The 16,175-nt window shown below is 32.8% G+C and overlaps 1 protein-coding gene across 1 annotated transcript; it reads right to left on the bottom strand.

Moving 5' to 3' along the window:
* Positions 1 to 10,951: 10,951 nt before the first annotated feature.
* On the bottom strand, positions 10,952 to 12,810 carry LOC143592222 (uncharacterized). The gene is made up of 2 exons (XM_077072182.1): positions 12,389 to 12,810; positions 10,952 to 11,738 (listed from the first exon to the last, which is right to left on the bottom strand). The coding sequence occupies exons 1-2, from the start codon at positions 12,780 to 12,782 to the stop codon at positions 10,996 to 10,998; spliced, it is 1,137 nt and encodes a 378-aa protein (XP_076928297.1). The 5' UTR covers positions 12,783 to 12,810; the 3' UTR covers positions 10,952 to 10,995.
* Positions 12,811 to 16,175: the final 3,365 nt, after the last annotated feature.

Raw genomic sequence — 16,175 nt, 5'->3', positions numbered from 1 at the left:
TAAAAAGAATTACACTACACATGACCTTGAACTTGGAGCTATAGTTTTCGCGTTGAAATTATGGCGACATTATTTATATGGTATAAAGTTTACAGTTTATACTGATCACAAAAGTCTAAAGCACATATTTGATCAGAAAGAATTGAACATGAGACAGAGATGATGGATGGAGACATTGAACGATTATGATTGCGAAATCATTTATCATGAAGGTAAAGCTAATGTTGTGGCTGATGCTTTAAGTAGAAAAGAGCACGAAAAGCCAAAAAGAGTACGAGCTTTGAGGTTGGAACTCAAAATTGATCTATTAACTGAAATCAAGGAAGCTCAGAAGTTGGCACTAGAAGAAATTAACATCAAGGCTGAAAAAGAAAATGGAACAATAGATCAATTAGTTAAGGGTGACGACGATATACTCAGATTAGGGAAAAGAATCTGGGTACCAATGGTAGGGAGCTTGCAAGAGAAAATATTAGAAGAAGCTCACAAATCTAAGTACATGATGCATCCGGGAAGCGATAAGATGTATCATAATCTCAAGGATGAGTATTGGTGGATCGGAATGAAGAAAGAGATTGCCTTGTATGTGGCTAAGTGTCTGACATGTTCAAAGGTTAAAGCCGAGCATCAAAAGCTGTTGGGTTTGTTAACACAACCTGAGATCCTGATTTGGAAATGGGATATGATTACCATGGATTTTATTATGAAATTACCTAAGACATCACGACAAAATGATGCTATCTGGGTCATTGTTGATAGACTGACCAAATCAGCCCATTTCATTCCAATTCAAGAAACATATAGCATGGATAAATTGGCGCAACTATATGTGGAAAACATTGTATCATTGCATGGTGTGCCGTTGTCAATCATATCCGATAGAGATAGTCGTTTCACTTCTAACTTCTGGAGAAGTTTTCAAAAAGCAATGGGTACGTGGTTAAATTTGAGTACTGCTTATCATCCACAGACATATGGACAAAGTGAGAGAACAATTCAAACATTGGAAGATATGTTTCGCGCTTGTGTTATAGATCTAGGTGGAAGCTGGGATACTCACCTAGCATTGATGGAATTCTCGTATAACAATAGCTATCACACAAGCATACAAATGGCTCCATATGCAGCACTATACGGACGGAAATGTAGAACACCTGTATGTTGGTCTGAAATTGGTGATAATCAGTTATCAGGTCCCGAGATTGTTCAAAGAACAACTGACCAAGTAATACAAATCCGAGAAAGATTGAAAGCAGCACGTGACAGACAGAAGAGTTATGCTGATGTAAGACGAAAACAGTTAAAATTCAAAGAAGGAGACAAAGTGTTGCTCAAAGTATCACCTTGGAAAGGCGTGGTTCGTTTTGGAAAGAAAGGAAAGTTAAGTCCGCGTTTTGTTGGACCATTTAAAATTGTTAAAAGAATAGGTCCTGTAGCTTATCGACTTGAGTTACCCGAAGAAATGCAAGGAATCCATGATGTATTTCACGTATCGAATCTACGGAAATATTTAGCTGATGAGACACTTGCTATGCCTCTAAAAGATGTACAAGTGAATGAGAAACTCAAGTTTGTAGAGGAGCCGATACAGATTGAAGATAGTCAAATCAAGTTTTTAAAGCGCAAAAGGTTGAAATTGGTCAAAGTAAGATGGAATTCCCAACATGGTCCGGAATTCACTTGAGAACTTGAGTTCAAGATGAAACGAAAATATCCACATCTCTTTGCATAAATCTCGAGGACGACATTTTTCTAAAGGTGGGGAGGATGTAACTCCGTGAAAATACCCCATCTAATTTTGGGCTAAAAATGCCAATTCTGAAAGTTAAAGGACTGAAAATGAAAAAAAATTGGGTTTTTAGACCCATCGCGCTACGCGATGGTCTCCCGATGAACTTCGTCGCGCTACGCAACAAAGAATCACACAATTCAAGAAAAAAGGGGGGCGCCGCACTACGCGACGGCCGAACTCAACTGGTCCATCGCGCTACGCGATGACCAGGTTAAGTAACCCGGGACACGTGGCAACCACGTGTCAACACGTGGCAGCTTCTGATTAATTGTGGCGTCGCGCTACGCGACGGCCTTGGGGAAAAGGCCATCGCGCTACGCGATGGTCTGCCAAACTCGCCTATAAAAGGGCAGCTACAGGTTCAAGCCAATGCATCTCAGTTTCACCTTAGTTTTCACATAGTTAACCTTGGTTAGTGTGCAAGAGAGTTCCTAGGTGCCGAGGGCTGTTTTTACGAAGAAACGAGGAGTCGTTATGCTGTTTAACGAGCTGTTGATCACATAAACGAAGTACAAGCTGAACTGCTGCTGATTTCCTACATTCTTAAGTTCCGCCTAGCAGATTAAGGTAGGATTAAGGTTAAATTATTCTATTAGTTACTTTAAATATGTAGTTACAACTTAGTTAAGAGTATAGTCGTTAAACTGTTAATATTTTCCAAGTAATGTTTTATCAAGTAAAGACATTGTTTCCACGTGAAGTAATGTTATCAAAACTATTATTTTGACGGGCATGTAGTAACTGGAAGGGGGGTATCATTAGTAGACTCTTCTTGCCTAAGGAAAGCAATTCGTACAAATCCCAATCAACCGCGGGACCCGTTTGCTTACCTGGAAAAGTTTGCCAATATGATATCCTTTATTAGGCCAAAGCGTGCTATTCCAAACGTCATTTGTAAATTCAAAATATTTTCATAAACGACTATAAATATACTAAGGTTAGGTCAGACCTAAGAGTCTGCCGATCAGACCTCGAGTCTGCTGAACTGAATTAGACATCAAGTCTGCTAATCAGACCTCGAGTCTGCTGAAATTGAAACAGACTTAAAGTCTACTGAATTGGGTACTTATGCATACCTATTATGAATATAGGTTAATAGCATACTGAAGCCAAGGAGATTGATATTTCCTATTGATAATATAAGGTGAACACGTTAACCTTTTACTGTCTGAACTGATTTTACTCTTGTAATAGACTGGTTGTTTATTACAAAGAGTCTGATAAATGTTTGCGTGAGATATAATTTCTAAAATCGTTATAATACAAAATAGATAATAAAAAGCAACTCAGACCGAATACACATGTGTCTGGATCCAAACATAACTGATAATTGGCATAGAAAATCAAGTCAATCATACCGGTTCTCCAACAGGGTTACATAGCCTAGGGGAATGTTGTCTCCGAACAGGGGCTATGTACTCGGGGAACCTTTGAATTGTGTGTGTAGGGCAGTGGTACAAATCCCGGGAATGAATAGGCATTCCTGCTGAGATTGTGAACAGAAAACTATGTTTGTATTTAACGACTGTTATAAACTGTTTTATCGAGTCAATGTTCACCAGCATATAGCTGACGTGTTTTTCCCACCCCTGCAGGTAATTAGATGATAATAGATGATATAAAAGGATTGGAGTCGTAGAAGATCGCTCGAAATGGCTCGTTTTTGAATGTTACAAATCCTTGTATTATTAATATCATGGTTTTGTAAAACTGAAATTTGAAATTTGGATGTTTAATTCCCGATGAGTTTTGAGAATGTAAATTAATATTTTAATATATAAAGACTTCCGCTAAAATGAACCCACTACTCTGATATATTTACAAAACAGGTACCAACTGATAGTCACACTCCTAGGCCCTGAAACGGAGTGTGACACGTCCCGTCGGACCCTCCCGCTATGAGTATGTGTATCCATCAACAAAAACATTAAACAACTAGCATATAATCACATAGTTTACAAGCAATATGAAACAAAACAAGTACATACAAGACACGCATGTGAATTTTAGTTTGACACAAGAAAACCAAGTTTGGACGTGCTACACCCCAAAACGTGTAAAAATAAAAAGGGGTTATGAAAACTCACATTGAAATGGATGAATAACACGCAATAAAATCCAAAAGCACGATAATGAAACTGAAGCAATCGCAGGTGCGTTAATGGATCCGAAACGATTGACCTCTCGAACTATGATTAAAACAAAAGCGAATCTAACTAATCGGGAAAGAAAAAGTTGTATATATTTGGTTAACGGGATTTAAGCATTATTACCTTATGACATTATAATATTATTTTAAGTTTTAACGGTTTATATTGTTTTAATGTCAAAGCTTTATCACCACTATGCGAGTTACGGTAATACAATATACGTATTTTAAATGGGAAATTTATCTCATACAATTATTTTAGTGTTTATAAATATTTGACGAAAAAGGACATAAAGTATGATGAAATAAGCTAACTATTTATAAACTAATTTTAATGGGTTAAAAATTATTTTATACTATCATTAATTTATTAGAATACTAACGTTTATGGAGCATCGGTTTTAACGTAGTTTTTATCTCGACGAAATAACTAATTTATTTGAATTAGAGTTAACAAACGGATTAAAATCCAACAAATTTTAAAGTTAACAAGTTAATATTAACAAATTAAAGCTGACGGTTTAACGAGTTCGGAAATTGATTTCGTATGGAAAAGGTGAGAAATAATTTATATTTAATTAATAAAAACTTTATTTGATTTAAAATGATTTATTTGATTTTTTTTATATAATAATTAAAAGCCTTAAAAAAGATATTTAAAACCGCTATGAACCAGGTTCGAACCCAGGTCTATGGTTTAGCATACTAATGACTTAACCATCAGACCAATCTGGTTCTCTGGTTTAAAAACAGAAACTGATAAACGTATATTAAATTAACCAGTTCATCATCTTCACTTCTTCAGATTAGTTCCATGAACATTAAATTAAGCTTAGGGGTTTTGTAAATTGCAGAAAAACGATTCATAAACATGCAGTACTTACTTGGAATTGTTATGTTTTGGTGGAGAACTACGGCTCGCCGGAAAACGGATTATGACGAAACTATTGAAGGTTATAGAGAGTATATGAGTGTGTTTTGAGATTGTGAGCGAGTTCATAATGAGCTTTGGGTCCTATTTATACTAATTATCGTAACGATAATCGCTTAATTGTTGTTAATTGTGTATTAGTATTAGTTGGCGGCCGACCGTTTCGCGGCTGTTACGGCTTGGTTCCGGAATATACAGACGGATATTATGCATTCTTATTGATGATTACGGGTCAAAGTTAGGGTGCTAAGATGTTACGGACATTTAATTGAATTAATATTGCGTTAAGTGAGTCCTTAAGTCTCGCCGGAATTCATTCCTTGGCCGCCAGAGTTGCGCCGGAAAACCGAGAAGGGGGAAAGGGCTGGGGGTTGGGTTATATTAATTTAATAATATAATTTAAATAAACTTTCACTTTGCCTCCCTGCAGTTACAAGCTTCTTTAAATCTGCGTTGTAAATTTTATTTACCATTTAGACTTTAAAATTTCAGAAGTTTGTTAAATGAACGAAATAATAAAACAAAAAGAACGAACGAACGATGAACGTAAATCCCGCGAATATTATATTGACGATGAACATTAAACACGAATATAATGAGACGAAGAAACGGTTCGGTTTAATAAATACAATGTCACATAAAATACACGAACGAAACTTGAGACTAAGTAACACTAATGTATATATATATTATATTCATAAACAAAACCAAAAATTTAAAATGGATCGGGTTTTCGGGTTTGAAAAGTAACAAATGTTACACAAATATTTTAGGAAGCCAAATAATCAACAAATGATAGAATCGGGTATAATAACATAACGATTTCGACTTTGACAACAAGAAAACATCTTGGGATCTGTAATAACATTTCTTGGAGTTTAAGTTTCGTTAATTTAATCGAAAATAGGAAAGAATTGGTAAAATTAGGCCCTGTAGTTCCCGAAAATACGATTTTTAGCCGTTTTAAGAGATTTTAAAGGTTGTTAAGGGCTATTTGGCATAATTAAAAGTTATGAAATTATAAAATAAATTAAACAAAGTTTAATATCAATAAATACAAGTTTTAAATATTTCGAAAGATTCAAATTAAATTCTCGAATCGGTTTAAACAAATACGAAAAATCCGAGATGTTACATAAACATAAATTGAATTAAGTTTTAAATAGATGTGATAAAAAACATGAGTAAATGTGAATAAGGTATACATGCTACCTTCAAAATATAAAAGACGAAAACGGGGTATGTAAGATCACATTGAATTTGGTGAGTTGAAAGATTAAGGTCTTGGTTAAGCGTGTGAATGTCTTAACGTGTAAGCCCTAAATAAAGGTAATAAGGCTAGTTTTAGTTTGTGCTTGACAAATAATTAACTAAGAATTATAATGTTATGATGAGATGATAACTTTTACTTGAAAAAGAAAAGAAAAGAAAAGAAAGATGAAAACAATTGGACAACTTGGTGTCATAGAATAGATAAATTATTAAAAATATGAAACAATTCCCAAAAATTATAAAAAAAACTTCAGTATACTAAATCAATGTGTTAGGAACAACTTTCATTTAGAAAGTTCTGTCAGATTCGAACTCGAGAATGGCTAAAACAACCATTCTTCTAAAGGGGTAAAGATCTGCGAACTAATTTAATTTGATCACTATGGACTTATAAAAATGAATTAAATGCAAATAAAACGTCATTATAACCACAACTCAATGAATTTAGTCATAGGCTTTGGTCTTGCACCATTTCAACTTGTTATGATAAAGTTATGGCCCAACCTTTTTTGGCCAAAAATTCTGTCAATTCTGAATTATTACAATTAGTAATGTCCTATATACTTTGAAATGATCTTTGATGGAAATAAATTATAACCCATTGATGGGATGATGAACACATCATATAAAGAATATGTATCATCAAACCCTTATGGTTATCATATCAAAGAAAATCAAATTAAACATAAAGTTACAAGGAATATAAGAACTTTGTTAAGGTGTGACCAAAGAAAAATAAGAACCAGCGGGGGTGATAGTCTCCTATAAATAACAAGATTTGGAGGCGAACTTAGGAAATTTTGTTTAATTTTGTAAAACTTGGGGAATGGGGGTGGGTGGGTTGGATTCTTTTGTATTTTTAAGATATGGGAATGAACATTTGCTACAATAATTAATTAGATATAATTCTTAGGATAGTTACATGTTAAAGATCCATGTAAAAATTTATTATGTTAATAAATGAAAGAAGCATACTTATGAGTTTTAACATATTATGTACAGGCAATATATATATATGTATATATAAAAAACTTATTAGAGACTCCAAATATCGAGTTAGGTTATACGAGTTTTCAAACGCTTTAAATGCGTAGCGTAGTGTAAGTAACGGTGTGAGGTAATGATTTTGATTCATCAAGACTTTGCGAATATGTTTGTATAAATATTAATATAAATTTAGTATCAGTGACTAATAATGATTAAAACATAGACATCCGACATTTAATTGATTAAAAGAGGTTTCGAATCACATCGAGAACTAAAACGGGTCAGGTTTCGGGTTTGAAAATTAACGAATGCTACATAATCTCATTTGCGACATATTACGGACAAAGTGTACCATAGAATTACCGGCGACCTAAATTACTGACTGAACATTGGCAACTTTTATTGATGAATTTTAACGACAAATAAGCGACGAAGCGTGCAGTCGATAACATCTTTTATGTGACAAACAATAATGATTTTATAAAAATTTTTTATGGAAAATGAAAATTAATTGAAAATATTTAAATCTTTTATTATATATAAATTTATTTATAGATATGAAAATTAATTGTAATAAAGTTGGTTTCTGACGCGAACGTTCAAGTCAAACTCTGAAACCAGCATAGACTCGATTAAGACAATATAGTCTAATCAGAGTGGAGCAACGGGACTCTCCAATTTAAGAAGTGCGGTGACCTAATTAATCACAATAAAACAGACGTTCCAAAAAAAAATAGTAAAAAAGCCAAATAAGTTGAGTAAAGCTTTCATTGTAGCAGAAAGTTAAAAACATCAAACACAATTACACAAATAATGCTCAAATTATACCGACACAATTTCACATATTATTTCCAACATATTCCTAAAATATCCACTAAAACCACTCGTTCCTACTAATTTCCCCATAATATACTCGTCTCCTTTAGTTTTCCCTCAATTTCCAACATACTCATCTGCCTATTTGAATAATGACAATGGTAAACTAATTCAAATCCTACCAATGTTGTTATGAAAGATGATGTTTGCTACAATGCTCGCCAAACATGCAAGTATGCCAATTCCAGAAAGTACAACGTAATCCATAGTGTCTTTGCTTTAAATCTAGCTCGATGACTAGCGCACAAATCCGCTCGTAATGTATTGTCGCATAAGTATTGTTTTATAAATGGGCACAACTTCTATGCTAAAAATACATGTTCTGACATGAAACACATAATATATATCGATGGATGTGTGAAGGGGCTTCTTAACTATAATGAGTTGTAATCTAACTGTTACAAATTTCTCGATGGGGTGTTTTAAGTTCAATATTACGACTTTGGTCAATACTTGTTGTGCTTTTCAAGCTTACATGGTTTAATACTAGAAATGTGGTCAAATTAGTAGATCCAAAACATTTTCTGGCTAATATCAAATTCAAATCAAGTGCTTAGAACTAATGACCCGCTCATTCTAATATCACAAGCAAAACAAGCGTATTACAAATCTTATTCTTCAACGAAAAATGATTTTAAATAATGGTAGAATGCATGTTGTCAAGAGAACGTGAATGGGGATATGAACCAGACAATTTGTTAATGAAGCTGCTGCTAGCTGGTGATGATGAACAACTCTTTCAAATTAGTGAAACGGTAAACCATTCAACATCGACATAAGTAATAAGGATATCGAACATGTTTATCTTGTGCCATGCGATGTCATTGAAGTCAACACTCATGATGATGAGGATGTTAGTGACGCTAAGAAGAACATGAAGGTAAGGGAAAAAGCGGAGGGGAATAGATTTTTTCTGGTTATATTCAAGCGGCTAGCATATTCAGAACTCTCACGCATTGACCGGGTATGCTTGCCTATTTGCAATATATAACATATAACTTTGTTTAGTACTGATTTATGGCATCATTTTTAACAAGTGTGATAAAGTATGTCGCTCCAAGTTAAGTAGAGTGGCGGTAACCTTTTCAAGCTATACACGTTACTAGATTTTACTAGAAGTACTTAGATCAGTTGTAATGTTATTGTTAATTGTGATTTGATCTTGTGCAAAACGTTAGAAAATCATATGGATTGATTGATGTTGTGATGACATCGTATTTATAAAGCTGTGATTATTTAAAACATGTAATGAAAATACTTGATTTACGATCATTAGGGTGCTAAAAACTCTACAAAATGGTTAATTACTTAATTATTTTCTCTTTTGTTGAAGTGTGAGATTGGATTAACTATTTACGTCATGAGAAATATGCTGAAATAGAGTCCATCACAAGTTTGTCATGAGACATATTATTGTAGTTTTTGTAAGTTTTTACATTTATAATTTATAATTATTGTAGTTTTGCAATTTATTTATATTTTCTAGAATTTATAAATTAATTTCAGTTTTTAAGAAGTTAAAAGTGTATTTAAAAAAATAAAAACTATACTAGTGGATTACCAAGAGAAACCCATTGGTAAATATAAAAAGAAACAATCAGTGATCTACCGATCGTTAATATGTTAAAAAGAAACGTCTAATTCTGACAATGAAATAGTTGTAAGAAATTAGATTATTCACAACTTGAGTTCCAACGTCATATCACCAATGAATTACGGTAATTATCCACCTTACTAACACATCTCTATAGGGCCGAAAGTTATTCGTTTTGTAGCGATCAAAATTGTACCTAACCTGTGGTCAAGTGTTGCCTACTTTGGCATGAGGTACATTTACTTAATATAAGTATTGATCATTTCAAGATGTGTAGTGTTGAGGAGGCTTGACTTCGAATTTTGAATAAAGATACAACGAACTAAGTTTGGTGGCCGAGGAAATTAAGGATGCTAACATGTAGAGAAATTTCCTACATTTATTCTTTTTCAACTTATTTTGCTGACCATTCCTGCATGTTGTTGTCTTAAACACAATCTCTTAGTTAATATTATATACATCACCACACATCAACATCTCTAAATCCTAAACCCTATAATAATGACAACCTTTCTTATAATATTTTCAATCATGCTAAATTTGTTCACGATTTTTAAGTATAACTTAGAACATGATAGATTGACATGCCAACTATGAATATATCCACGATATTACATCAAACAACTATTGTTTAAGTTAAACATGTGTAGATCTACTTCATAATATACTAAGCCGATTGTTACTAATGAATAAATTTGTCTGATGGATCCTATGAAATAATAAATGAAAAATAATTTTAATAATTACGCGAAATATTATTGATAAATCTATATATCCTAAAAATCATTCATTTGTGGTGACGATATAACTAAAACCTAAACGACTAGTAATTTGTACCAAACCGAGATCATTGAAACCATCGAAACACAAGAAAGCAAACACGTACGCTTATAACATCCATAAGCCTATTTTAGATATTTAGATAAGAACCAAATAGATCATACCAAACTCAACCTAAACTCCAAATAAACATCCATCCTTGTTCTATTCTCAAGATTATTGGTTTTGTTTTACATGTACTTAAAACAAAATAAGAAAAAACAAAAGAAACCTCGACCGAAACAAAATAAATTAAAAAGATGATGACAAAATAAAATAAAATAAAATAAAATAAAACAAAGGTATTAAAAACCATGTTTTGTACATACTTTATGGCCTGTTGCATGCCCATTGTTTAAATATAAAAGTAAATTCTATCCTTTTTACAAATTCTCATGTTTTCTTAAAACACACCTTAAAGCATCCATGTTAATTGTGGATTGTATTTTGAGAAAATATCTGTAAAAGAGTTTGTAAAAAATAGACTATGGTATAAATTCCAAAGCAGTATAATATATACAACTCGGCTTGATAAAATATGTATTAAAAGCATGCAAAATGAAAAAAAAAATCAATCAATTTTGAGGTGGTGGCCGGAACTGATCAGAGTCCGGCCATGACGAAGTGTCGAACGGGAATTCGGGTTGATCGTCTTGATTTTGGCCGCTTGGTTGTCGAAAATCCCAATAACCCGAAGGTTGGTTCGGAAAATACAGGGGATAATTAGTGGCTGATGAAGATGTAGATATACTTGATGCTTGTGTATTAAATGAGCCCATTGATGATGCATTGAACATTTGATGTAACATATTATTATTTGGTGGTTGTTGGCGGAAATCAGCTGTGCTTTGTAGTAGTTGAGAGTATTGCCAGTAGTCCCGGTCTGCGCTGGCGTCCGGGAGCTGAAATCGGTGCGGTGGTATTGGTGGTGGTTGGCGGATGGTGAACTGTGTTGCGGTGGAATGTTGGGTGGCTGGTCGGATTTGTTGTTGCGGTAATAATCGGACGTTTTCGGGGAAGTTGAGTTTTGCTCGGTTTCCTCGGAATCTGAGGGCGGCTTCGTCGTAGGCCCTTGCGGCAGCCTCAGCCGTGTCGAATGTGCCTAGCCACACGCGGGCGGCTTTATGTGGATCGCGGATTTCGGCTGCCCATTTGCCCCATGGTCTTTGTCTTACTCCTCTGTATTTTCGTGTTCTTTCTCCTGTTTGTTCGGGTTGGTTCAGTTGGATTGGCGGATTTGGCCCTGTTGTGGCGGTCACGGTGGCGGCAGCCACCGTGGTGGTTGGTGGCAATGGTGTAGCCGGAACTTCTTCTTTTACTGTTGCATACAAATTAAATATTTAGAATGTGAATAATCATTAATAAAATGCATGCACAATGTGTACACTTAATTAAATGTTAATCCAAACTTAATAGAATCTAGTTATAAAATATATTCATACCTTCACCTTTTCACACTTTATTTTGAAAGTTATCTTTTTAACACATCTAATATAATGAGGTTTTAATATGCATGAGTATATATATGATAAGTCATGTAATTTGAAATACCAAACAGTAAAAGTGCTAATGTGGTTGATGGTTTCAGAAATAGAGATTTTTGTATATCTTAAAAGTAAATTTAAGGAATGTGTGTTATTAGATGTTTTAAAAGATAACATATGAGACTATCAAGCTTTTATTTTAGTGATCATATCTCAAAACCGTTTTAAGACTGGCGGCAACGACCACCCATCTGACGTGGCATGGTGAGTTGGATGAAAGAGACAGAGATACACATAGTTAAGAGCGTGCACATACATGAGAGAGATTGTAAGTACGAGAGAAAGAGGTGGGCCATGACTTAGGCACACGTTGCAGAGGAGGGGAGGACGGTTGGAAAAGATAACTAATGATTTTTATTAAAGAAAAAGCATTTTTGTTGTTTTATTTTTGATGATGTGAAATAAGAAACAACATGTAACTAACCTCTTGAAGATGATGACTCTCCGCCTCTAAACTCATTAAAACCACCATAAAATCCTTGATAAAATTGCTCCGGAAATTGATTAACACTTTCCTCACGATCCCGAACCCTCTTTTGTCCGGCTATCGAACCCAAACTCGACGACGAATAAGCAGAAGACGGCGAATCCAACGAGTGAAACCGACCACCACCAGACCCATGACCCGAAACAACATGTGTCAAGGCACTCACCATAGCAGACAACTCCCCTGACATACTATACTCGGTTGAAAACATGTCCGGTGGCGATTCTGGTGGCGGTTGTAGCGGTGATCCTCCGTCCCCTTCCACCGTGTCACGATCAAAGCTCGCATAATCGCCGGAATCCCTCGAATTCGCCACCTTTTTAAAGCACATGTAATATCCAAATCCAATATTCTTCCTTTAATATGTTATGTTACTATCAAACAAATGATTAGGCAACCCTATATAAGGGTTACGTTCAAAGAACAAATTAAAAGAACAAAAATGGCGATTTATAATAATAACACGTAAGCAGTCGCCAATGCTACAGTTTCATGGTACGACCACCACCTTTTGTAAGCAAGCAAAAACCCTTTTGTGTTTGAGTTTCTTTACCTAACAAAAACATAAAATAATAATAATAATAAGTAATAATAATATTCAAGAATTTATTCCGATCACACCAAGCGTTCTTTAAATGTGTTCCAAACTGATTTCGATCGTCAACTTGAAGCGACAAATGTCGGCCATGAAAAACAGTGGATTCTAGAGAGAGAAAGAGGGAGTTTTAGAGAGAGAAGCAAACAAACGAGATCATCTTTGAATTGTGTTCCTTTTTAACTTTATGTGTGAGAGGCATATTTAAAAAGAAGGAAATAGTTTACCTACATCAAAATTGGATTGATGACTTCAATGGTAGGAGTTAGGAAGGAAGGTAGATCAACTTTAAGAATACGAAACAAATAATAATTATAATAAACATGCACATCACAAAAATATTACACGTGTCACAAAACACAACCGTAAATGCACACACATATCATATATCTAACATGTGTGTTACGTTTTATCGTAATCATTTTTTTTTCTTTTTTCTTATTTTTAATATCACATAACAAACAAAAACAGAAAAGTCGTTACACACCAAATATATCGTTTTAAATTAATGACATCTATGTTAATATTTTATATATATATATATATATATATATATTAATATTAGTATCATTCGAGAACTCCTTACAAATTTACTATTTAATTTAGTATTTACTTTTTTAATATTTTATATCATAAATAAAATAATGACAAATACCATAAAAAACCAGCATATTTTCTAGTTTTGCTTATAAAAGTCTTTCAACTCGACTTTTGCATATAAAAGTACTTTCACTTGTTGAATTTGAACATAAAAATCTTTCAATTCAACTTTTGCATATAAATGTCTCTCAACCCAATTTTTACATATAAACCCTAGTAAACTGAAACAACTCACGGTTACGAACATGAAACGAACAATCGGCAACTTTTGCAATTTGAAATCGCACGGGGTATGTAATCGGAATATAAATTAACAAATAAACTTGAAATCGAACCACAAGAATGTGTGTGTGTGTGTGTGTGTGTATCACCGCTTATTATTCTTGTTTGATATCATCGATTTGTGTTTCTTGATTTTTCATTCTTACATGTTTTTTATACTTACATTCCTGTTTGATAATATCCATAAGTTTTATAGCTATTAAGTTTCATGTCATTTGAGTATTTGGCTGTCTGTATGTTTGTTATTATCTAATGTATTACGGCTATCTTAGTATCAAGTTAATATTAAATTATTATTAACAGTAGTAATATGGTTTCTTCATACATTATTTTAGTTTTGTAGATGTTATTTATTTACCAGATATGTATGTGTTTTCATAAAATGGAGTAATACTCAAATAATGAAGAGGATGATTATAGTGACACTATTTATGTACCATGAAGATAAGGATCTTGTTACTAGTTTATATGTAAAAGTGAGTTAATGGACTTTTATATGCAAAAGTTGAATTGAGAGACTTTTATGAGCATGATTAGAAAATATATTGGTTTTTTGTGGTATTTGCCCATAAAATAATAGTTTTATTTCCTTTAATTTACTTTTTTTTTCAACTAATTATAATATTTAACAAACAATATTTTTAAACACTAAACTTGAGCAAGGGTCGGCTTTACATGTTTTATTTGTCGGTTAAACGATTTCTTAGACTTTGCTTTCATGTTTTTTATAGTTCTTCTTTACAAAGACTGAATTTTTTTTTCATAGTTTAAAAATATCCAATCGTCGCATGGTTTTATATTCGCGCTATTTGATACCATGCCTTTAAAATATTTTTTTGGCTTACTAATTTATGTTTACGAATTTGTGTTAGTACCGCTGATACTAACCGAATTTGTGTTGGTTCGTAGTTATAACGTGTTGGTTTTTTGGTTCTGCATATGATAATTTTTTGTATTATGGCATTGACGAGTTTATTTCTTTTGTTTAGTTTCGACGCGTATCTTGATACAGCCTGACTTCGCGTCGATTTGCAACCAGTTTATGGTTTAATGTTTTTACTTATGTTTCTTTGTTCGATTAACGGTCCGTCGTGAAACACAGAGATCCTATATATATATATAGTTTCAGGATCAAATACAAATCGTTCTTAACATGAAAAAAGTGATAACCATTTTGTTATTATCATTATTAGGTTTTTATTTTTACACGTGTTTGTTGCTATGTTTTGTTCGTATTTACTGATATCCGATTATGAGACGTTATAAGTATTTGTTGATTTATATTTTGTTGTTATTATTTAAGTTTTTTTCTTATACTGTTATAAGTATTTGTTGTTATTATTTTGTTGTTAATTTGATCATTTTGTTGTTATTATTAGGGTTTTTTCTTTGTTATTACAAAACATTGTTTGTGTAGATTGGTATTGTAGTTGGTATTGTTTCTTACGTTCTCATTTGTGGTAGATTTGTATTATTTCCTGTGTTCTCATGTTAAGATTATTTTGATTTTACACATGAACCTTCCCCTACACACACACACACACATATATAGGGTGGATTAGTATCATTTGAGAACTCTTAAATTATATAAGAACTTAAAGGAACTCTTAATAACTAACGTTTTTTGTAAAAATTTTTGTAGGTTAATGTTATTTAAGTATAGTTTTATCACTTTTGACATCTATATTTACGATTACAATTATGAAAATTAGTTTTTTTACGCATATCAATGTTTTTTTTATACATATAAATTTTTATCACATAAATTTTACACATGTGTAACTTGTGATTTATATATGTAATCAATTTTTTCTTTATAAATATGATAAAACAAGTCTCAAATAATGTTAATATATAAAAAAAAGTTAAAAAAATATTTGGTTTTTAAGAGTTCCTAAAAGTTCTTAACTTTTTTTGAGTTCTCAAATGAAACTAACCCTATATAGGGTAAGGTTAAAATGAAAACTCATTTGGTTGTGAAAACCCGCGAAAACCCTATGTAACATCGTTTTTTTTGTTACATGTAATATATGTTGTAACATTTAATACAAAACATCGAAACATCAAAAAAAAATGTTTTGTTATTTTTTAACATTTTTTTACTAAATTTTATATATGTTTTCAGGAGAGAGAAAAAGTTATATTTATATTTACATTTTTTATTCACTTTAATTGTTGACCACAAGATTTAAACATTAATTAAAAACATGTGGTTGAGAATGAATTTCTAGAGTTTTCACAACTCAA

This window comes from Bidens hawaiensis, unplaced genomic scaffold (genome assembly GCF_021521415.1).
Source record: "Bidens hawaiensis isolate Kalapana, Puna unplaced genomic scaffold, B.hawaiensis_p1.1 tig00040614_1, whole genome shotgun sequence".
NCBI classification, from domain to species: domain Eukaryota; kingdom Viridiplantae; phylum Streptophyta; class Magnoliopsida; order Asterales; family Asteraceae; genus Bidens; species Bidens hawaiensis.
The sequence above is the reverse complement of the archived record's forward strand: the minus strand, read 5'-3'. Positions and strand labels throughout refer to the sequence as shown.